This window comes from Prionailurus bengalensis, chromosome E2 (genome assembly GCF_016509475.1).
Source record: "Prionailurus bengalensis isolate Pbe53 chromosome E2, Fcat_Pben_1.1_paternal_pri, whole genome shotgun sequence".
In the NCBI taxonomy this organism is placed as follows: Eukaryota; Metazoa; Chordata; class Mammalia; order Carnivora; family Felidae; genus Prionailurus; species Prionailurus bengalensis.
Window position 1 is genome coordinate 16,333,119 of NC_057352.1, and position 26,830 is coordinate 16,359,948.

General features: G+C 37.5%; 1 protein-coding gene across 2 annotated transcripts; it reads right to left on the bottom strand.

Annotated features, from left to right (window-relative positions):
• Nucleotides 1-1,666: 1,666 nt before the first annotated feature.
• On the bottom strand, nucleotides 1,667-23,315 carry LOC122494992 (zinc finger protein 420-like). 2 transcript variants are annotated; one of them, XM_043600643.1, is made up of 5 exons: nucleotides 23,202-23,315; nucleotides 17,641-17,723; nucleotides 15,775-15,901; nucleotides 13,097-13,192; nucleotides 1,667-5,021 (listed from the first exon to the last, which is right to left on the bottom strand). In XM_043600643.1, exons 2-5 carry the CDS (start codon nucleotides 17,647-17,649, stop codon nucleotides 3,511-3,513), a joined length of 1,743 nt encoding a protein of 580 aa, XP_043456578.1. In that variant the 5' UTR covers nucleotides 17,650-17,723; nucleotides 23,202-23,315; the 3' UTR covers nucleotides 1,667-3,510. The 2 variants fall into 2 exon arrangements, with proteins under 2 accessions (XP_043456578.1, XP_043456576.1); XM_043600641.1 differs by having other exon boundaries at nucleotides 13,097-13,195.
• Nucleotides 23,316-26,830: the final 3,515 nt, after the last annotated feature.

A 26,830-nucleotide genomic window follows, 5' to 3' on the forward strand; every position in this document is an offset into this window, starting at 1 on the left:
GCACAGTTATTCACTGTTTTTGTAATTATGAAAAATTGTCAACAACAGTATCATGGTCAAAAGACAAAATTTAAATTTATTGAGGTATGTTTATATAAAGATTGGGCTAAAATATATTTCAGTTTGTAGAAAAATAGAGCTGTATATTCAGAAAAACGAAGATAACTATGGGTCATAAAGTGAGCTGTCTGCAATCCAGTCATCACTAATAACATGAAATAATGACTGATAATTCCAACCTTAGAGTCACTCCCCTTGGATCTGCCTAGAGATGTTAAATATTAGGAATAGGGATTCCCTGGTAATACTGTATTTTTTTTTAAGGTTTATTTATTTTTGAGACAGAGAAAGAGCATGAACAGGGGAGGGTCAGAGAGAGGGAGACACAGAATGTGAAACAGGCTCCAGGCTCCGAGCTGTCAGTACAGAGCCTGATGCAGGGCTGAAACTCACGGACTGTGAGATTATGACCTGAGTCCAAGTTGGATGCTTACCCGACTGAGCCACCCAGGCACCCCGCCCTGGTAATATTTTAAAATGTTCTTTACCACAGATCTCTAATCATGTTTGGTTGATATAAGCTTTTCATTGTTCAAAGGTAGAGATTCAGTATTCAGTATTTTATTATTTAAGCACAAAAAATTTTTAAAAAGCACTATGAATTCCCCATCTGCATAGTGCTTTTTAAAAAGCACTAATGGTGTGCCTGGGGGCATAATTTTTTAGATGTGTATATCTCTATATTCAATAACCCGACTGAGTCACCCAGGTACCCCCACAGTGCTGATTTTAAAAGAAAGATGTTATTTTCTTTTTCTTTAAAAAAATTAAAATTAAAAGTGTCCAGGGGCACCTGGGTGGCTGAGTGGGTTAATTGTCCGACTTCGGCTCAGGTGGTGATCTCATGGCTCATGAGTTTGGGCCCTGTGTCCGTCTCTGTACTGATAGCTCAGAGCCTGGAGCCTGCTTCTGATTCTGTGTTTCAGTCTCTCTCTGCCCTTCCCCCGCTCACGCTTGGTCTCTCTCAAAAATAAACATTAAAAAAAATTTTTTTTAAGTATCCACTATCATCTTGATTTTGATAAATTACATTTTTCCTAGGAACACAATACATTCTCTTAGATTTCTAAACATGCTGGAAAAAACTGAAGCATTAAAAAACATTTTTTTTAATGTTTTTATTTATTTTCAGAGAGAAAGCATGAGCAGGGGAGGGGCAGAGAGGGAGACACAGAATCTGAAGCAGGCTCCAGGCTCTGAGCTGTCAGCACAGAGCCCGACGCAGGGCCTGAACTCACAGAGTGTGAGATCGTGACCTGAGCTGAAGTCGGACGCTTAACTGACTGAGCCACCCAGGCGCCCCTGAAGCATTTTTTTTTTTAAAGAACATGTGGTAAGAACCAAGGAAATCTGAGTGAAGTATGGACTTGAGTTACTAATAATGTATCAGTTCAGCTCCTGAAAGTTACTGTTTATTTTTTTAATTTATTTATTTATTCATTCATTCATTCTGAGAGACAGCATGAGCAAGGGAGGGGCAGAGAGGGAGAGAGAGAGAATCCCAAGCAGGCACCACACTGTCAGCATGGAGCTCAATGTGGACTTGAATTCACGAACTATGAGACAATTATCTGAGCCAAAATCAATAGTCAGAGGCTTAAGCAACTGAGCCACCCAGCATTTTCTTTTAATTTAAAATTCTGTGTTTGTGATTATATCGCCTTTCTTATTAATGATACGATAATGTAATCATTCTTATTTTTATCTTGACCAGATTTATCACAGCCTATCTGATGTTAACATACTAACAGAAAAATTTTAAAGTTAAAAAACATTTTTTCAAGATTCCTGTTCCATTTCTAAATCACTAAACTCTACTTCTAGATGTATTGTTTTTCACAGAAAAAACCCAAAGCTGTTAGAGTACTATCTGATTAATAATCAATAGGCTCTAATAATTTTAGTTTTACTAATTGCTTTCTTATATTGGCTTAGATTTAAGTCATTTTGTTTCTAGCTTTGTAAAATTTTTATTCTACAAATTTTTAATTAATTGTTATCTATTTTATCAATTTTGTCAATACCTACTAAGTGGCAAACAATGGGTATGTATGATCTGGGGATAAAGCCGTGAGCAATTTATTAAATTTCCAATGAGTACATAAAACTGATAACATCCCCAAGTTCTGGCATATAAGCATTTCATTATCATTCCTTTCTGAATAGACCCTAATTTCAATTCTCTGTTTAATTCAGAACTTATACATGAGGATTATCAATTTGCAAAAGGAGGTGATAAAATATTACCATGCAGATGAGTAACTATAAAATGGATTTCTACAATGGAGAGATCTAGCAGTCATTACTATAACCAGGTGTTAACATCCAGCATCATTAAAAGTAGGGAAACTCAACATTATATGTTTCTTAACATTCACAACATTGACTCAAACCTCTTCATTTAACTTTTAATTTACTAGAACGATTAGAGATAGAAGAACAGGATAAATGACCCACAAAGAAATAATTTTAAAAACCCAGAACATGGGACCATTCAGTAAGACAACTTTCTCATACTCTTCAAAAATCCAAAGTAATGAAAAATTGGTGGGGATGTTATTCTAAAACAGGTACTGGCAAAAATTTTTGTGAAGAACCAGACAGTAAATATTTTAGGCTTTGTCGGCCATATGGCCTCTGCTGCAGGTATTCAGCTGTGCCAGAGGAGTATGAAAGCATCCATAGGTGGTATGTAAACAAATCAATGTCAGTCTTCCAATAAAACTCACGTTTTAAATCCTCATGATTTTCATATTCTACTAGACTTTGTGCAGAAAAAAATACTTAAAACTCAAAAAGGCACAAGTAATTACTTAGGAATAAAGATTTTCTAAGTTCATTACACCCATATTGACTTGGTCTCTTAATAATTCACTAATAGTAATACAAATAATATTAAAAATAGTATCTAATACTTACTGAATAGAGACTATGTTTAAGATAGCTTTCCAAGTTTTCTACATTTCAAAAACAGCACTATAATGCAAGTACTGTTATCACCACTTATAAATGACTCCCACAGGGATAATATCTTGCCCAATGTCATACAGGCTGTAAAGCATCAAATGACAATCACTATGGTTTTTGTTAGATCAACAGGGGTTTTCTGTGGTAAGCGTTTCCTCAAATTTAACAATAATTGATGAGGGCTGGAGAGCTTTTATAAAGCATAAAAAACAAGGGAATATCCACATTCTCTGAATTTTCCTCCAAGATGAATATTCTGATAATCTGTAAATAGAGAAATGCTAGTAAAGTCTTCCCTGTTATATAAAAATACATTATAAATTTATTAATCTGAACATTTGAGTCATAACAAAAATTCCAAACATTATTTACATTTTAAGGAGTTCTCGCCAGTATAAATTGCTTAATGCCTTATAAAAACTGAACCATACCTAAAAGTATTCCCATATTCCTTACATTCACACTGTTTCTCAGTATTATAAATCACTTATGTACTATACATTCTCTACTGCATATATATGCCTTTCCACAGTCCTTATATTCATAAGCCTTCTCTCCAGTATGAATTCTCTGATGTACTTTAAGACTTGACCTAAGCCTAAAGGACTTCTCACATGTGTTACATTCAAAAGGTTTCTCACCACTGTGAATACTCTGGTGTCTAGTAAGTCGCCCATACACACTAAAAGCCTTCCCACATTCCTTACATTCATAGGGTTTCTCACCAGTATGAAATCTCTGATGTACAATTAGTTGATGGCCACTACTAAAAGCCTTCCCACACTCTTTACATTCATGGGGCTTCTCACCAGTATGAATTCTATGATGTACTCTGAGGCTTTCAATATGACTAAACGCCTTCCAACATTCCTTACATTCATATGGTTTCTCACCTGTATGAATTCTCTCATGCCTAACAAGGTTTGAGGTGCGACTAAAAGCCTTCCCACATTCTTTACATTCATAGGGTTTCTCACCAGTATGAATTCTATGATGCATTCTTAGGCTTCCACCATGAATAAAGGCTTTCCCACATTCTTTACATTTATAGGGTTTCTCACCAGTATGAATTCTCTCATGTTGAATAAGTGCTGAAGCATGACTAAAGGCCTTCCCACATTCATTACATTCATAGGGTTTTATACCAATATGCACTCTCTGATGTGGAATGAGCTGATAACCACGACTAAATGTCATCCCACATTCCTTACATTCATAGGGCTTCTCCCCAGTATGAATTCTCTCATGCTGAACAAGATTTGAGGCACGACTAAAGGCCTTCCCACATTCCTTACATTCATATGGTTTCTCACCAGTATGAATTCTATGATGTACTCTTAGATCTATACCACGACTAAAGGTCATCCCACACTCATGACACTCATAGGGTTTTTCACCAGTATGAATTCTGTCATGTTGCACAAGATGAGAGGCTTGATTAAAAGCCTTCCCACATTCCTTACATTCATAGGGTTTCTCACCAGTATGAATTCTCTGATGTATTTTAAGTCTTCCACCCTGACTAAAGGCCTTCCCACATTCATTACATACATAGGCTTTCTCACCAGTATGAACTCTCCCATGTTGAGTAAGATGTGAGGCACGACTAAAGGCTTTCCCACATTGTTCACATTCATAGGGTTTCTCACCAGTGTGAATTCTCTGATGAACTTTAAGGTCCATCCTACGACTAGACGTCATTCCACATTGCTCACATTTAAAAGGTTTTTCACCAGTATGAATTCTTTGATGTTGCAGAAGGTTGGATGCACGATTAAAGGACTTTCCACACTGCTCACATTCATAGGGTTTCTCACCAGTATGAATTCTCTGATGTACTGTAAGGTCTGTATGTCGACTAAAGGCCTTCCCACATTTGTCACATTCATAGGGTTTCTCTCTAGTATGAATTTTCTGACGTAGAGTAAGAGGTGAATGTTTTTTATAAACGTGTACTTTTTCACAGCTGATTATTTCATATTTTGACTCCAAGTCTAAAAGAAATGAGAAAAACATTTTGTTTTCCTGGACATAAATATTTTATAGTAAATTTCTTTAAAAATTAAAAACGTTACCTATGAAAGATGAATACTCTAGAGAGTATTCTCCAAAATCAGCTATACAGTTTGCATTACTACTGACAATGTCTCCATAACTCATTTATTACGTTACTACAATAATTTAATGTATTCTCTCCAGTATCAGTTTCCGTGTGTGTGTGTGTGTGTGTGTGTGTGTGTGTGTGTAAAACATGGCAACTATTTATACCTGATCTTTCTCCAACTATATTTTCCATTTAAAATACAAATATTGGGGCGCCTGGGTGGCTCAGTCAGTTGGGCGACTGACTTCGGTTCAGGTCATGATCTTGCAGTCTGTGAGTTCAAACCCCATGCTGGGCTCTGCACTGATAGCTCAGAGCCTGGAGCCTGCTTCAAACTCTGTCTCCGTCTCTCTCTGCCCCTCCCCTGCTCCGTGTCTCTCTCTCAAAAATAAAATAAAAACATTAAAAAAAATTAAGAAAAATAATAAAATACAAATATTGTGGTCATTCCCTCTAATGCACAGCCATGTGTGCATTACTTTGTTCTCATTTTAAATAAAATAATAAAAGTTCTTGTTTGCTTATTTTCACTGAGCTTTTTCTTATTAGGTACCCATTCTACAAATTTTCCAACTGTTTTATTCCTTCATATCTTTTCTCAGGTCCTTTTCTACAAGTCTGTCAATGAATTTTCAGACAGGGATAAAGTATACACCCTGCTAAAAGTCTTATGGATTTTGAGCAGTTGGGTATTTTGAGGAAAAGAAGTGAAACTCAACTATAGAGCCAAGAAATCTGGAAAAAAGAGTTACAGGAACTATGTGAAAAACATATTTGAACAGACATAGCCTGCAGAATAACAAAAAATATGAAAGGATATCTTGAAAAAATTTCTATGTGCTGAATGAGTGGGAAGAGACTTGGGGACAAGAAATGCCATCTTTTTTTTTTTTTTAAATTATTAAGTCAGCTAACATACAGTGTACTCTTGGCTTCAGGAGTAGATTCTTGTAAGTATAGTATGTACCAAATTCTGAGATAATACACTTTCTCTCCAAAACCAAGTAACAACAGGAATTAGTAACAATACCAGAAAACCAAAACACATTTGATGTGGAAACGGAAGTACCCTCTCCAGAATAAAACTGGGAAAGTATGGAAATAAAAAAACGGAAAGGGTACAATAGAGAAAATAAGTACATACCAGAATTTTAGGCATTCAATTTGAGCACTCAGAGAATTCAAAGATTTAAGTAATTGTTGCTATTAAAATGGAAGAAATAAATGAGTCAAGGAACCAATTCCAAAACTTAGAAAACAAGCAAACTAAAAGAAAGAAAAAACAAATTAAGAGCACAACGTAATGAGTTAGAAAAGTGTAGTAATAACAAATAAAAAGCTGGTGCTTTAAAAATCAAGAAGTAAACATTAGCCAAACCAATCAAAAAGAAGTAAAAACAAAAAATAAGAAGAAATGATTAAGGGGGAAATGCAAAACTAAAATGAATTTTACTGAAATTTTGAATACTTTGAATATATCACTAATACTTCTGAAATAATGGAATGGATAATTTTCTAGAAAAATTCATCAAAATTCACCAAAAAATCACCTAGAAGGCTTAAACAGACCAATTACAATAGAAGAGAAAAAGTTGTCAAAAAAAATAGTTGTAATGAGTATTCTTTAACTTCTAAATTATCATTTCTAAAAATAATGTCCATTATATGGATCTAGCATGGTTAGATAAAGAAAACAATTTGGAACAGGTCAAAAAAGGTGAACCTAGAAATCTTAGGCAAAAAAGAAATGAAAATGTCAAAGACTTACAGAAGTATGACTGGCCAACACTGTGAAAATAGTAGCATAAAAATGATTGTGATAAATATAAACAATATAAAAAGCAACGAGTCCACAATGACACAAGAGAAAATAAATGAAATATAATTTCACTGTTAAATAATTCCTTAATTGAAGAAGTTCTAGTTCCATCACAGTGATGTAAATCCCTTATAGTCATTTCCCTCTCTGACTGATATCAACTAAAAATGCTTGACAAAATAACAAAATCAAATACATGAAGTCAGTAAATTTGAATAAACAAAAGAAGACAACTGTAGTGGGGTACCTGGGTGGCTCAGTAAATAGAGCATGCTACTCTTGATCTCAGAGTTGTGAGTGCAAGCCCCCGTTGTGTGTGGAGCCTACTTAAAAAAAATTAAATTAAAGGGGTGCCTGGGTGGCTCAGTCGGTTGAGTGTCCGACTTCGGCTCAGGTCATGATCTCGTGGTTTGTGGGTTTGAGCCCCATGTCGGGCTCTGTGCTGACAGCTCAGAGCCTGGAGCCTGCTTCAGATTCTGTGTCTCCCTCTCTCTCTCTGTCCCTCCCCTGCTCACACTCTCTCTCAATAAGAAATAAACATTAAAAAAATTTTTTTAAATAAAAAATTAAAAAAAAAAAAAAGACCTGTAGAGAGGAGTGAAAACCTTAAAAAGTAAACTACATTAGGGTGAGTTTCTTGCTATTTTCTTTTTTCTTTTTCTTTTTTAACATTTATTTTTGAGAAAGCAAGACAGAGCACGAGTGGGGGAGGGGCAGAGAGAGGGCATTGGGGGTACACAGAATCCAAAGCAGGCTCCAGGCTCTGAGTTGTCAGCACAGAGCCTGACGCAGGGCTTGATCTCACAGATCATGAGATCATGACCTGAGCCGAAGTTGGCCGCCCAACCAACTGGGCCACCCAGGTGCCCCTCTTGCTATTTTCTATATCACAACGTTGCCATAAGGGAGGGGCCCAGTCATACTGGGGCAAAAAATGGGCTGTAAAAGCCCTGACGTATTTGTTGCTACAATAATCATGGCAGGAGCACCTGGATGGCTCAGTCAGTTAAGGTTCCAACTTCGGCTCAGGTCTTGATCTCCTGGTCTGGTGTCCATGGGTTCGAGCCCCACGTTGGGACCTGTGTTGACAGCTTAGAGCCTAAAGCCTGCTTAGGATTCTGTGTCTCCCTCTCACTAGCCCTCCCCAACTCTCACACTCTCTCAAAATAACAAACTAATATTTAAAAAAAGAAAAAAAGAATCATGATAAGGACCACTACCAAACTGGAAAGTGAGAGAAGAAAACATTCTGAAAAAGCTTAGCCTAAACCTGAATCACACATGCATGAGGACACAAACCAGCGTAAGCAAAGCCTCAGAGAATTAAACTACTGCCCATAAACAGGACAGAATATATAGTCTAAATTTTATTGCTTTGCTAATTTGCTAAAATACAGTAGCAATATCCTACTTACAATAATAGATAGAAGAACCAGGCCAATCAACAAGGAAACAGAGGGCTTGAACAACACTCTAAACAAACTGAACCTAACATACGTGTATATTCTGTACACAATGGCAGAATACACATTCTTTTCAAGTACACGTGGTACATTCTCCAAGATACACCACATTAGACCCAAATCAACTATCAACAAAATTTAAAAGACTGAAATGAGTGTCTTTTCTGATCACAAAGGAACAAAATTACAAATAACAGAAGGAAAAGTAGAAAATACACAAACATGTGGAAATAGCACACACTTAAATTAGCAATAGAAAAGAAATTACACGGGAAATTAGAAAGTATCTGAAGATAAATGGAAATGAAAACAATATACTGAACCTTATAGGATGCAGCAAACCCTGTGGTTTTCAGTCTGTCACCACTGGGTATGATGTTAGCTGTGGACTAACACAGATGGCCTTTATTTTGGTGAGGTAGTTTCCTTCTATTCCTGGTTTCTCAAGTGTTTGTCATGAAAAATATTATATTTTGTTAAATTCTTTTTCTATATCAATTGAGATAACCCTGTGTTTTTCCCCCTTCATTCTGTTAATGTGGTGTATTGCATGCTTGATTTTTATATATGGCATCATCCTTGCATTCCAGAAAAAAACTCCATTTTCATATGCTGTTGCATTGTTTGCTAGTATTTTTGTTGAGAACTTTTGCCTCACTTAATATGCATCAGGAACACTGATCTATGGGTTTCTCTTCTTGCACTGGATTTGTCTGGCTTTGATATTAGGGTAATGCTACCCTCATAGAGAAAATTTGGGAATTTTTCTTCTTCCTCTTCAAATTTTTGGAACAGTTTGAGGGGAAGTGGTGTTAATTCTTTTTTTTTTTTTTTTAATTTTTTTTTTCAACGTTTATTTATTTTTGGGACAGAGAGAGAGCATGAGCAGGGGAGGGGCAGAGAGAGAGGGAGACACAGAATCAGAAACAGGCACTAGGCTCTGAGCCATCAGCCCAGAGCCTGACGCGGGGCTTGAACTCACGGACAGCAAGATCGTGACCTGGCTGAAGTCAGACGCTTAACCGACTGCGCCACCCAGGCGCCCCAGTGGTGTTAATTCTTTAACAGGGTTATTTTTTTTCTTTCCAAGTTTTTAAGTTATTTACCATACAGTATTATATTCTTAAATGTAGAATTATTCAACATATGTACACAACACCTGGTGCTCACCACAAGTGCCCTCCTTAGTACCCATCACCTTTCTAACTCATTCCTGCCCCACATCCCCTCTGGTAATCATCACTTTGTTTTAAGTTAAGATTTAAGTTAAGATTCTGTTTCTTGATTTTCCTCTCTTCCTCCCACCCCACCCCACGTTTGTTTTGTTTCTTAAATTCCACATATGAGTGAAATCATACAGTATTTGTCTTTCTCTGACTTATTTTGCTTGGCATAATACTCTCCAGCTCCATCCATGTCATTGCAAATGGCAAGATTTTTTTTTTAATGTTTATTTATTTTTGAAAGAGCACAAGCAGGGGAGGGGCAGAGAGAGGGAAACAGAAGGTCTGAAGCGGGCTCCATGCTGACAGGCTGGCAGCAGCAAGCCTGATGCAGAGCTCAAACTCATGAACCATGAGATCATGACCTGACCTGAGCCAAAGTCAGACACTTAATTGATTGAGCCACCTAGGTGCCCCTCATTCTTTTTTATGGCTGAGTAATACTCGTGTGTGTGTGTGTGTGTGTGTGTGTGTGTGTGTACACACCACATCTTCTTTATTCATTCATCAGTCAATGGACATTTGGGTTCTTTCCATAATTTGGCTATTGTTGATAATGCTGCTATAAACATTGGAGTGCATGTATCCCTTTGACTTAGTATTGTATCCTTTGGGTAAATATGTAGTAGTTCAATTGCAGGATCTAGGATAGTTCTATTTTTAACCTTTTGAGGAACCTCTATACTATCTTCCACAGTGGCTGGGCCAGTTTGCATTCCCACAGTGTAAGAGGGTTTCCCTTTCTCTATATCCTACACTTGTTTCCTGTGTTAATTTTAGCCACTCTGATAGGTGTGAGATGATATCTCATTGTTGTTTTATTTGTATTTCCCTGATTATGAGTGATACTGACCATCTTTTCACATGTCTGTTTATTTTTTTTTTAATTTTTTTTTTAACGTTTATTTATTTTTGAGACAGAGAGAGACAGAGCATGAATGGGAGAGGGTCAGAGAGAGAGGGAGACACAGAATCTGAAACAGGCTCCAGGCTCTGAGCGGTCAACACAGAGCCCGACGCGGGGCTCGAACTCACGGAGTGTGAGATCGTGACCTGAGCCGAAGTCGGCCACTTAACCGACTGAGCCACCCAGGCGCCCCATGTCTGTTTATTTTTGATTACTAATTCAATCTCTGTACAAGTCTGTTTAGATTTCTATGTCTTCATGATTCTGTATTGGTAGACTGTATGTCTTCAGGATTTCATTAGGTTACCCAGTTTGTGGGCATACAATTGTTCATAGTCCCTTCTTTCATTTCTGATTTTAGTTGAGTTCCCTCCTTAGTCAATCTAGCTAACATTTTCTCACTATGGTTGATTATTTTGAAGAACCAACTCTTGGTTTCATTGATTTTTTCCTATTATTTTTCTATTCTCTGTTTACCTCTGCTCTACTCTTTATTATTTTCTTTCTTTTGCTATCTTTGGGTTTAGTTCGTTCTTTTTTACCTAGTTCCTTGAGGTATGAAGTTAGGTTTTTAATTTGAGAATTTTCTAATTTTTTTGTTTGTTTTAAAGTTTATTTACTTATTTGGGGGAAGGGGCAGAGAGAAAGAGAAAGAATCCCAAGCAGCTGCCAGTATAGACCTGACATAGGGTTCGATCTCATGAACCATGATCTGAACTGAAATCCAGAGTCAGACACCTAACCAACTGAGCCACCCAGGCGCCCCAAGAATTTTCTTTCTAATGCAAGCTATAAATTTCCTTTTTAGTACTGCTTTCAATGCATCCCGTAAGTTTTGGTGTGTAGTAAGTTTTGAAACTAGAAAATATGAATTCCACTTTCTCAATTTTCAAGATTTTCTGACTATTCTAAATCCCTTGCATATTCACATGAATGTTATGATCAGGATGTCAGTTTCTACAAATAAGCTGATAGGATTTGGGGTAGTAGTGCCATCTTAACAATATATTTTTAAAATTTTAATGTTTATTTATTTTTAAGGGAGAGACAGAGTGCAAGCAGGAGAGGGGCAGAGAGAGATGGAGACAGAAACTAAAGCAGGCTCCAGGCTCTGAACTGTCAGCACAGAGGCCGACCCGGGGCTTGAACTCACGAGCCATAAGATCATGACCTGAGCTGAAGTCGGATGCTTAACCGACTGAGCCACCCAGGCACCCTGCCATTTTAACAATATTAAGTATTCTGATTTAAAAAAAAAAAAAATGTTATATGAAATGAAAAAAACATAAATCGGAATTAGAAAAACTGAGAAATGAAATGATAGAGCTCAGGAATACAGCAGAGATAAAGAAAAAATGATTTCAGAATGATTTCAGAACCTATAAAGAAAAAAACTCCCAGTAGATTAATATTAGGATAAAACTTTTTAAAATAAAAATTAAGAAAGGAGAGCCTGGGTGGCTTAGCTGGTTAAGGGGATGACTTCAGCTCAGGTCATGATCTCACGTTCAAGCCCCACATCGGGTTCTGTGCTGAGTCAGAGCCTAGAGCTGCTTCAGATTCTGTGTCTCCTTCTCTCTCTGCCCCTCCCCTGCTTGTGCTCTCTCTCTCTCTCAAAAACAAATGTTAAAAAAAAATTTTTTTAATATATTAAAAAAATAAAAATAAATAAAAATTAAGAAATACATAAAAAGTAAATGAGAGAAAGTGGAAAATCATTTAATGTTTATTTTATCTAGATTTCTGTTTTAAGTCTCATAATTAGTAAGGTTTGATTTTTGAACATTGAAGATAACAAAAAATTTAATCAAATCATATCTTTAGAAATAATCTTAAAAACAACTATAATTTTTCTTAATGAATCACAACACAACATGATATGATCCCCCATAACATACTGACTTTGTTTTGTTAGTCACCATTCAGTAACTCTGATCTACCTGCTGCTCCTGAACAAACAATGGTCATATTCTCTTTCAGGCCTTTGCATTTGTCTACTCTTCTTGGAATGCTCTTCCTCTTATACTCAAATGGCCTGGGCCTTACCTTCCACATCCTACCTCCTCAGAAAAGCATTCCTGACCATCTTACCTTAATTTGTCTTGTCCTTAGTTTCCTTGACACTGTATTTCACTATGTGATGTTATTTACCTACTTATTTGTTTATATGTTTATTTTATGTCTTCCCTAATACACTATAAATTGCATTTCATTAGCCAGATATAGGAATGCATTTATCTTTAGGCAGTGAAGCCATATATATAAGTCCAAGTGCACAAGAGGATCTGGAGAGCAGTTGAGTCCAAAATACAGACAAAATGGTGCATGAGGAAGAAGGACAGTGCCCATTACTGAATTGGGAGGGAAATATGACAAGAGTAACAAAGGGAGTGGTTAAGGGGGTAAAGATGAAATTCACTGGGTAGCTAGCTCATGCACAGCATAGATTTCCTCCCTAGATCACAAGTATGTTCTCCAACATGGAGTTTTCCAAGGTCTCTCCTTAACCACTTAGCTTTTACCTACACAGATATATTCCTTGCTCATACTTACCTGTACACCATCTTTTTGTGTCCTCCCTCACAACCATCCAGGGCTCTTTTCTTTGCTCCAATAATGTGATCACATCTGGCTTAGAAATGGAATGTTCTGCTTACAAAGAAAAAAAATGCACATGATATAGAACAAAACATTGCTTAGTTAAAATTATAGTAATAGGGGTGTCTGGGTGGCTCTGTCGGTTAAGCATCCAACTTCGGCTCAAGTCATGATCTCATGGTTTGTGGGTTTCAGCCCCACATCAGGCTCTGTGCTGACAGCTTGGAGCCTGGAGCATGCTTCAGTTTGTGTGTCTCCCTCTCCTACTGTCCCTCCCCACATATGCTCTCTCTCTCTCAAAAATAGTATTTAAAAAAAAGAGATGCTTAAAAAATTATAATAAACTAAAGGTCAAATGATGTTGAATAAGATTTTTGAGAAGAGAGGGTAAAGGAACTAAAGAACAAGAAATCAGGTATAAGTTTTGTTTTGTTTTTTAACATATACTCATAAATCCTCTTTTTCTTGAGAGAATGCTAATACCATAGTTTACAATACAGAATCTGGAGCTTTAGTTCAGTTCCTGTCTTTGCTACCTTCCACCTATGTCTGACCTTGGGAAAGTCACTTAAACCCAGTGCCTTAGTATCCTCACTTGTAAAATGGGAATAGGGCTGTCAGGAGGATCAAACAAGTTGATACATATGTGTAAAACGCTCAGAGTGTTGCCGATTACATACTAAGAACAATGTTAGCTATTAATATTTTACGGATATTGCTGTTTTTCAAAGAGTACACAAGAAGGGCTCTCTGTAGGATATTCTTTCCATTTTAAATGTAATGTTCACAGATTACAACTTTCAACCACAAAACAGAAAGAATTTCTTATGAAATAGAGTGTGTATGCCTCAGTTTTCAATGAATTCCATTTATCTAATGCACCACTATTTTGATTGTAGAGCTCTTGGGGTGCATGGGTGACTCTAAGCATCTGACTTCAGCTCAAGTCATGATCTCATGGTTTGTGGGTTCAAGCCCTAGTTGGGTTCCGGGATGACAGTGCAGAGTCTGCTTGGGATTCTCTCTCTCTCCCTCTCTCTCTCTGCCCCTCCCCAACTCACACTTTCTTTCTCTCTCTCTCTCTCTCTCAAAATAAATAAAATAAACTTTAAAAAAAATTGTAGAGGCCCTTTTAGGGCAATGAGAGCAATTCAGGACCCTGTGTCAAGCTGATTTCCCTGCAAGTGGGTAATAAAATGTAATCTCTATAGACATTCTGAGCATAAATAAATAGGAAAACTGAATCATTTAACAATGGTTATAATAATAAATGCCAGAGAATTCTAAACAAGATCCTCTTCATAAAGAAAAAGAGGTCACTGCAAAGGAGGTATGAGTATAACTGGACAGAGAAGATGAAGATGCTGTAGGGGCCAAGGGCAGACCATCCCGAAACATGCTACTTCGGCATACTGATTATTTTAAAAGTTAAATGCAAGGCTCCTGCAGCTAGTTGAACATATGACTCTTGACCTCGGCTCAGATCATGATCCCAGGGTCATGAGACGCAGATGTGTCAGGCTCCGGGGTTGAACATGGAGCCTGTTCAAGTTTCTCTCTCTTCCTCCTTCCCCCCCACCTTTCTCCCTCTGCCCCCTCTCCTGCTTGCATGCATGCTCTCAGTCTCAAAAATAAAATAATAATAAAATTTTAAAAAGGGTAAATGTAGGGGCGCCTAGCTGGCTCAGTTAGAGCATGTGACTCTTAATCTCAGGGATGAATTCAAGTCCCACACTGGGTATGGAGTCTACAAAAAAAAAAAAGTTAAATGCAAAAATAACACTATGATCCATACTTAGTCTCCAGAAAGCAAGAAATAAATCTAATGGAAGGTACCCTTTCTGTATCAGAAGATAAAAAGACATCCTTATAACAGATATAGGGAATTCAGACCTGACAAGGCTATTATTAACAACCCTTGTTACTTTTTTTTTTTAATGTTTATTTATTTTTGAGAGAAAGAGAGTACGAGCAGCAGAGGGGCAGAGAGAGAGAGAGACAGAGGGAGAGAATATCTGAAGCAGGCTCTGTACAGCACAGAGCCTGACATGGGGCTTGAACTTATGAACTGTGAGATCATGACCTGAGCTGAAGTCAGAAGCTTAACCCACTGAGTTACCCAGGTGCCCCGACAACCAAATACTTTTTACTAATTTACTACCCCAGCCCAAATTCAGTTTAGAATTCCTTACTAATTGAAACTCTGAACATAAGTTTTCTTTGTCCTGTCAATTCTTCACAGGTTTGTCGTCTCTTTCTCTAAAAAGCGTAAAACCTGACTACTTTCATCATTTCTTCAAGTCTCAGTTTCATTTTTGAGACTCTGTGTACACATAATTAAACTCTGGTTTTTTCTCCTGTTAATCTGTCTCACATAAATTTAATTCTTAGACTAGCTAGAAGAATCTTGAAGCATAAAGGAAAATTCTTCCTCCCCAACAATGTTTAATGGAGCTACAATTTCCAACCTGACAAAACTCAAATCATTTATTTCTTTGCAAAAAAAAAAATAATAATGATGATGATAACAACAAAGAAATGTATCTAGTTTCCTAAAAGCAACCCTGAAAGTCATAGTGGAAAAAATGCCTATTTCTAAATTATCTTAAATTACTAGAGGCTGATGAACATACCCAATGAGACCAAGTTATCATAGTTCTCCATCATCACATCCCGGTACAAGTTCTTCTGAACAGAGTCAAGATATTCCCACTCCTGCTGAGAGAAGTGTATGGCCACATCCCTGAATGTCACAGATCTCTGAAACAGCAAACCCATGTATTAGTGGGGAAATTAGAGGAATATTTTGAAGATGGAAGGAGAAGTACTATATTGCAGAAAGAAAGCAACATAGCAAATATGTAGGTTAAAAATATATAATACAGGAAGGGACTGAAGCAGAATATATACATATTTTTGAAGAAGCCTGCTGGAATAGACCAAATTTCCTGGCATATTCTTAAATATCTGAATCATTTGAGAATAAAAATAATAATCATTGACTATTAAATTAAATAGTGAATACAAGCATAATGTTTTTTATCTGTCATAAATTCTCAGTAAACATGAGTTGAAGAAAATTTTTGCTTTTTAGAGAAAATTTAATCAAATATTTTTCAAAATGTAGTATGAAGTCTCAATTTTAGAAAACAGACTTTGTATAAAATTAAGAATTCCCTCAAGTATTAAATTTTCATAGATATTACCACAAATATTCTCTCTTGTTTTGACAAACCCATGTACTTTCTGGCACATGACATAATTCAGGGACATACTGGATTTAATAATTTATACAGGTAGGATGTATTACATTTGTAAGGTCTTCCCCAATTCTGTGATTCTATGTTCACCTACTACTTATGACATATAGTTTCCTCATTGCCATCTACCATCTGTCACTGAACAGCTAGCTTAGCTGAGTATGGTAGGCAGCTTCCGTTTAGGTTACCAGTGATCATCATCTAGTATTTACGCCCTTGTGTACTCTCCTTCACGTGTGTGGACTGAGCTGAGTGACTTGCTTTTTAATAAATAGAATATGACTAAAGTGATGAAATGTTATTTCTGATAGATTCCATACTGCTTGCCCTCTTTGGATGTCTCACTTGCTCAACTAAGTGTGGCCTCCAGGCAACAGCCCATGAGTAACTGGATCCTGTCAAAACCCACTTGAGTGAGCTTGGGAGCAGATACACCAATGTTAGCCTTAAGATGACTTCAGCCCTGACCAACACCTTAATAGCCTTGTAAGAGATCCAGACAGGAGAGTCCAGCAAAGCCATGTCCAGATTTCTGAACCACTGAAACTGTGAGATAAATGTTTACTGCTTTGAGCTGCTAAGTGTTGGGGTAATTTGTTACATAGCTAATAGATAACTAACACATTGAGTTAAGAATACTTAAGAAGGATGAATTATGCAGATGTCACCTAAATTTAGTATGTCTCATCCAACAACAGAAGAGTCTTCATATTTATCTCTAGAGATTTCCTGCCAAGGTCTATGACCAAATTTGCAAATCACAATCATATACCAATTCAAACAAATTATGAGATTTTACTCTATACTGAGATTTAAGTCCTTTGATACCAAATTTCTATCCTATCTACCTGGAAATCCCAAATCTGGAAAATTTCAAAGTTTTCTCATGGATGGTCAAATACAACCATTATTTCCATTTGACCACACTATCGTGCAACCTCACATAACACAAATCTGTACCTCAAAAGGCATATCTCCTTTACTATTCCATTACTGCCCTTGATAAAAGAATGAACACTTAAGACATGTTGAATAACTCTGCAGTAATAACATGAACACTGGTTAGTTTAGAACAGGTCGCATGGAAAGGATGCTGGGTAATTTAGCATCACATTTCACCAGAACAAAAGATGGGTAAAAGGTTATTGGAGAGGCCTTTTCTTGGTAGTAAACTCTAGAAAATGTAATGAAAATACTCACATGACCTAAAAAAGGTCAAGGGAGGAAACATCAACTTACATGGGCCATGGTTTTAGGCCTACAAGAGTGGATCAGTCTTCAGGGTTCCTCTAACAGAATAGCACAGATGCAGAAAGCCAGAGCTGGGAAAAGAGAAAGATCTTAAGACCAGTTTTGCTTTAGTGTTCCCAACAGGACATAAACTAATGTTAGGATCTCCCACTCCAAGTTCCAAATCTACTTTCCAACACACACAATTTGGGTAGGTTGGGATTATAGATAAGGTCATTTCCTTCCCCAAATCCCAGGGGTCTCTGATGAACAAAGTCAAGAACAGAAGCATATGTGCATTAAAGTCAGATGTGCACTTATCAGCAGTTCTTTGGCCACTGCATCACTCTGGCGAGGCAGATGCAGACCTAAGAGTGGGCAGTGCAGTCTTGCTCTGAGCAGATCCTCTTCCTTCTATTCTCATCTTCTAAGCCCTATATCATCTTAATGAGAACCTCTTTAGGAAGTGGGTAAAGTTGGTTAAGACACTGGAGATGGAAAGTCAGTGTTCTGTACTCTAAGTCTAGAAAATCTTACCAGTTAAATAAATGACAAACCATCACTGTATTACAATACCAAGTAGACATCAAATGTGAAGTTGGGTAAAATATTTAAGGATATGAGAAAATATTCCAGATATACTGTCCAGAATAATTAGATTGGGGTGCCTGGGTGGCTCAGTCAGGTGAGCGTCTGACTTCAGCTCAGGTCATGATCTCACAGTCTGTGAGATCTCACAGTCTGTGAGTTCAAGCCCCGCGTAGGGCTCTGTGCTGACAGCTTGGGGCCTGGAGCCTGCTTCGGATTCTGTGTCTCCCTCTCTTTCTGCCCTACCCCCACGCATACTCTATCTCTCAAAATAATAAACAAACATTAAATTTTTTTTTTTAAACAGAATAATTAGATTGGCCAATATAATTATTTTTTTAAATATATGAATACGTCAATCAGTGTAGAGAAAAAGTGATAGACAAATTAAAATCAGTAGATTAAAAAATCTGGGAGGTTATAAAACATTTTAACAGTGTTTATCTTTTTATTTTGATCTTGTTTTTTATTTTTTAATTAAAAAATGTTTAATGTTTGTTTTTGAGACAGAACATTAGCAGGGAGGAGGGGCAGAGAGAGAAGGAGACACAGAAGCCAAAGCAGGCTCCAGGCTCTGAGCTGTCAGCACAGAGCCTGACACAAGGCTTGAACTCACAAACCAGGAGATCATGATCTGAAGTTGAACGCTTAACCAACTGAGCCACCCAGGCACCCCTTGTTTTTTTTTTTTTTAAAGCTTACTTCATAATTACTGTAACAATGACCACAGGTTAACTTGAAAGATATGTGTATTTTTCCTTGTTAACAGGAAGATATCCAAAAAGAAAATAAAAAAAAATCATTTGTTATCTAAATTTAGACTGTTTTACTGAACAGCCTATCTTTTGTCTGCTTCCTTTGGATCTCACTATTTAAACTCATGTTATCGTTTCTTCTCAGGCATGAGGGAGTTCTGTCTAGAAGATATAGGAACCCGTCTCTGTGTAATCTCTTGTATGAATTGATGATCTCAATACAGCTTTATTTCAGGTCTTCTTGACAGAAGGGTTTATTTGGTTTATAAACCTGTCAGCTAAGCCATCATATCCCCCAGACAGCTGCTGCTTTGTGATATCCTATTAGTTTTACTGTGCATCTAACAAAATTAGAAGGAAAATGGTGAATATAAAAGTCATAGCACAAAATCCACTTATTACCATAGATAGTTCATAGAATCTATATTTTGTTTATATCCTGACTGTTGCTGTAGATAGACTGGTGTGTCTTCCTGTGAATTCACAAGGCAGGTCACCTAAATCTAGCTAGTGGTCTTCACACACACTGCCTTACAACTATTTCTATTCAGATTTTACCTCATTTTAGATAATAAGCATTTTAAAAGAAGCAACTATGTCTTTCCAATGATTACCCCAAATCCTACAATTTCTAGGTCTAGCATATAGTAGGCACTTAATAAAAGTCTGATTTTACCATAAAATTCCATTTCTAGGAAATTTTTTTTTTTTAATTTTTTTTTCAACGTTTATTTATTTTTGGGACAGAGAGAGACAGAGCATGAACGGGGGAGGGGCAGAGAGAGAGGGAGACACAGAATGGGAAACAGGCTCCAGGCTCTGAGCCATCAGCCCAGAGCCTGACGCGGGGCTCGAACTCACGGACCGTGAGATCGTGACCTGACTGAAGTCGGACGCTTAACCGACTGCGCCAGCCAGGCGCCCCTCTAGGAAATTTTTTAAGGAAATAACTATAGCAGCATGTAAGGCATGGTGCATCAAAGAATAATTTTGATAACCAAAAATTAAAAACATAACTATCTCATAGAAGGCAACAGGTTAAACATATTATGGTCTGCAATATGGTGACATACTGTGGCTTCATTAATAATCCATATGAAATAATGGAAAACAATATTAAGTCAGTGAAGAAGGCAGGTTTTAAAAGGTTTGCGTAATGTAGCTGATACCCTGTTGAAATTAAGAACACAAGCTCTGTTGTCAGATTTTAGGAATTGAAAATGAGCTTTAAGCTGTCAGAGTTAATAATACCTCAGTGCCTCTGTTGATTACAAAATCAGCAAAGAAAAGTTAAGAATATTACCTACTACAGGGGTGCCTTGGTGGCTCAATCAGTTAAATGTCTGACTTTGGCTCAGGTCATGATCTCACAGTTTGAGTCCGGCATTCGAGTCCCAACTGTGCTGACAGCTTGGGGCCTGAAGCCGGCTTCAGATTCTGTGTGTGTGTCTCTCTCTGTCCCTCCTCCTGCACATGCTCTGTTTCTCTCTCTCAAAAGTAAATAAACTTTAAAATATATATAAAAAATGTTTAAAAAAGAATATTACCTACTACCTATGACTGTTCTGAAGAATAACAAAGCAATCCATATTAACACTAAAAAGTATGACAAGATGGCTAATGTAAATTATCAATCACTACTAAAGATCAAAGTCATTATATTACCCTTAATCCATTATTATACATGGAAGTTAGTTCTGCTGCATCATGTTATTCTCATAGAAAATTTGTGCTTCTTGGGCTTTCTCTTTACTTTTAAAAAATTTCAGTTCCTATCTTTGAGAAAAAATAATTCTTCTTAATAAAATCATGAGTAACATAAGAGAGACAGATTACCAGGCAGGAAAAGACAGTATGTTTCTTTCCTCACTCCCTAGCTGCTATATAAACACACACAGGTGTGGTTTATGATGCTGAATGGAGTTTTTCTTGCTCTCTCTAGCTATTAGGGAGTGATAAAGGGTATATATTATTATATATATATATCTATAATCGGAATGTGATAAAATGCAATCATAACAAATGAGTGAATCTTATTCTGCATAATAGGGGGATTTATATTACAATCTTTATTTTCTGTTATAATAACTACCTTTGGAAATATTATTTGTACTTGCCAGACACTAAATTAGAATTTAGTGCTATTTTCTCTGTAAGTAACCTTAAATCTCTATTATGATCAGCACAGAATTTTGACTTGCTCTATCTCCGACCTGGACCAGTTCATCCCTCCTTAGCGAACATGGTGGTCTCCCATTCCTGGGAGGTCACCATACTGATGCTGAAGTTACTGCACACACCCTATGGGCATGATGCACTACAGGACAGAACTACTGGGCTGAAGTGATCCTCCTAGCTCAGCCTCCAAAGTACCTGGGACTATAGGCACGCACCACTGTGTCCAGCACTAAATTAATTATGAAAGTATGCATTATTTAGTAATTTGGTGCTACAAGATTTTCAGTAACATTCGTCATATCTAAAAGGTGAAAATTTAATGTTATTCAAACAAGGAGATCCCTGGCATTTCCTCCTCCCTAACAGAGGTAAAAGGAAACCCATGATTGGGCTAGATTTGTTTTTCAAACTAAGAGTAGGACTCTGCGTCTTTTGTTTCACCAATTATGTTTTGTCAAAACAAAGCCACACAGAAATGTTCAAACATAATAAATTGGAAACACATACACCAAAATATTAAAAGTGATTATTTCTAGGCAGTAAGATTAAGGGTATTCTTATTTTCTTAAATTTCTTAGGACATTAATTTCTTTTGCAGTAATTCTGCATTTATTCTATCATCATAAATACGACATAAAGATATTAGAAAGTATTTAAAATATTTTAAGTCACTGTTATGGCAGATGCTATATTTACATCGTTAAAAAAAATCTGTACATATGAGGCCAGCTGTGAAAAAAGTGATTGAAACAACCACCATTTACCTGTTCTTAAATATCCTGTAGCTGTACTACACTGATATAATCAGATATATTTCACTATAAAGATTTTTCCATTAACAGAAGGGAAATAGGCTTTGCAGATTAATAAGACTATGTATGTAAAGTAGGCAGGAAAGTTGAGTATGGAGAAGTTGTCCAATAAATATGACTACATACCTTCCATTATTCTCTGAATAACCAATTTAAATGTCATTTTGGATACAATCTTCCCAAAAGGGTTTTACAAAATTCTATTTTTAATTTTATTTTAATAATTTAATTCTAATTTCAATTTCATTCTATTTTAATTTTAATTCTATTTTAAAATTTTCTTGAATACTATTATCCACAACTATGAAGATGGTTTAATTACTTAAATCTTTCTTTATAATGACTAATTCTTATAAACAGAAATTGTATTATCTGCATAATACTGTCTCACTGATGTCATGTGCTTTCTTAACCACTCCCATTCTCTTGATCAATCTCTTGATCAAATCTCTTGATTTGTGCAAAATCGTCACAAGGTATAACAAAATTGTTCTTTTTGATTCTAAATAAAACCAGGTCTAAACCTTTTGAATCATGAAAATGAAAGTTTCCAAATATATGCAACAATTATCCACAGAATTTCAGGGAGCTGTGGTTCCCTCGACACCCATAGATACAAAGGACGCCTGGTTAAGAACTCCTGTTCTCGGACACTTGAATTCTGGCTCAGTCTCTTGTAAACACACGTCACAATAAATTTCACGTTTTCGTTGCTTAACTACAAACACCTGAAGGGGAATAATCAGAGTCACCACAATGCTGAGCATTTCTACTCTCCATGGCTACACCTGCCGTAACCTCATACAGATAAACAATAAAGCGAGAGCGTCCACAGCTGGTTCTTGCCTATAAGGCTCAGAGAACGCGGACATTCTCAAACTTGTAAACGAACCCCGGAGAACTCCCAGGAAGGACAGTCCCAGGAAGCAGCCGCAAAACTAGAGCCACGGTGTGCGAGAGACACTCACCACAGAGCCACCACAACCCAAGCTAACACGAAGGACACGCATCCTTACGTCTCCGTCACACGAGGGCACCCACACACCTCTCCTGGCCTTACCCTAGTCTGCACCCCCAGCTCCGCCTCCCACATAGACACACTCGCTTCCCGTCTTTCTCACAGGGATACAAGCACCCTCCTCTGCTGCTCAAGCACCCACAAGCCTGAGCCCCGGGAAGACTCAGCCCGCGCTCCCGGCTCCCGTGTTCACAGCGCCTCCCGCAATCCCACTCTCACCGCCGCTCCCCGTCCACGTGGGCTCTACGCTACGTCTGCACAGCCTTTTCCGTCGCGACTCATGCCGACTTCTTCCTCAGACGGGGCCGCTCACGCGCGGCACGCAACAAGGGACATGCAAAGGAGCCCCGTGTCCAAGTTACCACACCGACTGTGGGAGCCGGAGAGCAGGGTCATTAAAAGTCCCGAAGTAAAGCGGTCCGCCCCCCGCCCGAGCCCCGGAGACTTCTGGGAACGGCCGCGCGGCCCGGGCGTGCGCAGGCGCAGATCACTGAACTGCTGGGGCCCCGGACCTGAGGTTGAGGGCGTGTTCTGCGCTGGTCCTGGCGGGGAGAGGGCGAGTCCCTGATGGTCCTGTACCAGGGAGCTGTGAGAAAGGGTGTGCGGAGCTCTTCCCTTCCGAGGCCTTAGGCCTGTGTGTGAGGATCCGCCTTGTAGAATCGGCGACGTGGCCCTGAGGACCGTGGCGTGCTTGCATGGCTGTGAACATCTGAACGTGGGTTCATAGTCTGGCCAAACTGTGTGTACGTGTGTGTGTGTATACGTGTATGCATGCTCAGGTGTGTATCTCTTTACTAAAACCTCATTACACCTGAAATGTCACAGGTACTATTATGTTTCCATTTTAGAATTGAAGCTTCTGAGATAAAAGGAGGTTACATACTGTGTACAAGTTATACAGTTTAGTGGCAAAGTTTTGTTTCCAGGTGAGATAACGTGGATAATGTGAGACTGTACTGTATAATGCCTTTTCTTTGTAGGGAAAGAGAGAGTGAACTTGGGTCCTTTTAAAGACTATCCAGAAAAAAATACTTTATTCACGTTTCACAATATTGTGCCCACCAGAAACGGACTTTTGTGACAGGGAATTTTTTCATCCCTTTCTGTTGTGTTGTGAATGATGTCGGCTTGACCGTAAAGAAGCCCATAGGTGAACTAACATCTTTAACTTGTGTTCCTGGTCATGAGATCTCATTGAAAAATATTTTCCGTCTCAGGCAGACGGACAATAAGATAAATTTTGGCTACAGACTTAAAAAATCTAGAAAGAAGGCGCTATCATAAGAATCAGGGTCGTGTCCATATGTATTTAGAATCATAAGTTTACCGAATGGGAAATATAAAGTTAGTCAAAGGATGCCCAAATTTTATCACTATTACATATTTGAAGTATTTTATCACTATTACATATTTGAAATATATGTGTAGCAATTCAAAAGGTATTAACACGTTTAAAACGGTAAGCAACCTTTCCTTATATTTATTTATCTCAGTCATACGGTAGCTCACGTTAGAGTCTCCAACGTTTTGATTTTGTTGGTGTGTATCCTTCCGGGGAAGTTATTTTCACATACAAATACTCACATTTACTATAAAATGTATATATGTATATATGTGTATATACATATATACACACACAAACACATATACATAATTTCAAGTACATTTATATGTTATATGCATATACGTTTGTATTTTTTTTTCACACAAATGTGTTTCCAAATCAGTACATAGTGTCATAATTTCCAACAGTTGCCTAAGGGCGCAAAGTATGGCTACACCCTAATTTAAGAAACAAGTCTTCTAAGTATTTTAAAGAATTTCCTTTGTTAAAAGCAATACTCTAATCAGTATTCCTACGTATACATCAGTTTGCTTATTTTTAGGTTGATATGTAAATTAAATTCTCAAAAGTGGGTTATGTAAATTTTGACTTGTGATGTTGACAAATTTCTCCTTAACATGACTGTACCATTTTACATTTTCGCAGCAATGTATGGAGTATTTATTTCCATACTCAACACAACTCATTTTGCCTAGTTCTTATTCTAATGCTCCACTTTCTCCAAGCCTGAAAAAGCATCTATTTCATTTGAATCAAGTTCAATGAGGTTTCTACGCCTGTAATTTTAGCCTCATACGTCTTATAAAGAGGACAACAGTGTAATATTTCTCTTAAATCTGTAGACTCAGCAAAATGAAATTTCAATCAAAGACCTATTTCTAAGATTATTTTAGGTAGCTCAACTTCAGACAACACATAAAAACTAGGCTGAGGACAGGATTAGCATCTCTATTTGAAGTTTGAGTTTTATAAAAATCCTACGCAGTGTGGGCACAGAAAGCTCATGAAACAGTAGTACAAATGAGTAGGAAGGTGTTTTTTTTTTGGCCTCCTCCTCACTTCCTTGGTGACAGAAGTCCCACCCTAGGGTTCTGGAGATGTCTGAACACATGATATCTAGACACTGGATAAATGAGATTGATAGCAGTTTATTAATCATATATCCTCACATCCCAGGAAGGATGACACCATATACCATGGGGGTGGCTACACTAGGGAGCAGAGTAAACCAGCAGGGGCTGTGGGAGACTGATTTTGTAGCAGCAAGATAGGTGCCCCTTATTTCCATGGGAAGATGTGATTGGTTTGCTTGAATAATTTTGTGGGCTAGTAGGGAGGTGAAAGCCATTAGGTTGAGGACTAGGGTGCAGCTGATCCAGCTAATATTTGGATTACCTGGCTGAGAGCTTTTCCTACTGACTGGGGCAGCTCTGGTTAGAGCAAGGGAACTCACAGGTAGGCCTTTGGGGGTCCTGTGAGGCTAAGACATTAAGATATTAAAGATATTAAGACAACAGGTGAAATTTTAGGCCTTAAAATACAGAATAAAGAAGGAAGAAACATGAAATATTTGCTCTTTAGTAATTTCATTATAAAAATTAGTATTTCAAATTTTGGAACTGAAAAGCAGATTAAATATTCATAATAAACCTGTACTATAAAAATCAGTATGATATTTTAGTGTTTTTTCCAATTAAAAAAATTTTTTTTAATGTGTATTTATTTTTAAGAGAGACAGAGTGCAAGAAGAGGAGGGGCAGAGAGAGAGGGACAGAGACACAGAATCCAAAGCAGGCTCTAGGCTCTAAGCTGTCAGCACAGAACCTAATGCGGGGTTCAAACTCACAGACTGAGAGATCATGACCTGAGCCAAAGTCAGATGCTTAACCAATTGGGCCACCCAAGTGCCACTTTTCCAATTTTTTGTTGTTGTGGTGGTAAAACAGACGTAAAATTTACCATCTTCACCATCTTTAGAGCACAGATCCCTGAAATTAACCAAGACTTCAATTACGTCTTCAGCAGACTCCAGAGCTAGAAAATCATCACATCAGACAGACTCTGCCAGTGGAATTGTTCAAGTGGAGGGACAGATTCCTGGTGCTTTCTACTACAGAATCTTCCCAGAATACTCTAGTATGTGCATTGTAAGGATTTTTTGGCATGCATTAAAAAACAAAAACACCTATCAGTATGTAACATCTGCTTTGGCTCTCAGTATCCTATGTTACTATATCTGATTACCATTTCTTTTAATAATTTTGGACAGGGGTGCCTGGCTGGCTCAGTAGGTGCAGCACGCAACTCTTGATTTTAGGGTTAAGTTCGAGCCCCACATTGGGTGTAGAGATTACTTAAATTTTTTTTTTTAATAGTTTTGGACAGTGAGTCTTGAAATGCAATCACAGAGGGAATCATTGCAGGAGGGAAGGCCTGGAGTTCTAAAGATTTTAAGAACTCTGTTCAAAGTCAAAGAGAACCTACTCCTCTCATGTCAATTCTA

What these genes read in the sequence shown, in the direction of transcription:
- LOC122494992 (XM_043600641.1), bottom strand. An exon ending in TGATAACTTGGTCTCATTGG is followed by an intron (nt 13,196 to 15,774) that starts GTATGTTCATCA and finishes TTTCTTTGTAAG; the next exon opens with CAGAACATTCCATTTCTAAG. An exon ending in CACAAAAAGATGGTGTACAG is followed by an intron (nt 5,022 to 13,096) that starts GTAAGTATGAGC and finishes CATTTCTTTTAG; the next exon opens with ACTTGGAGTCAAAATATGAA.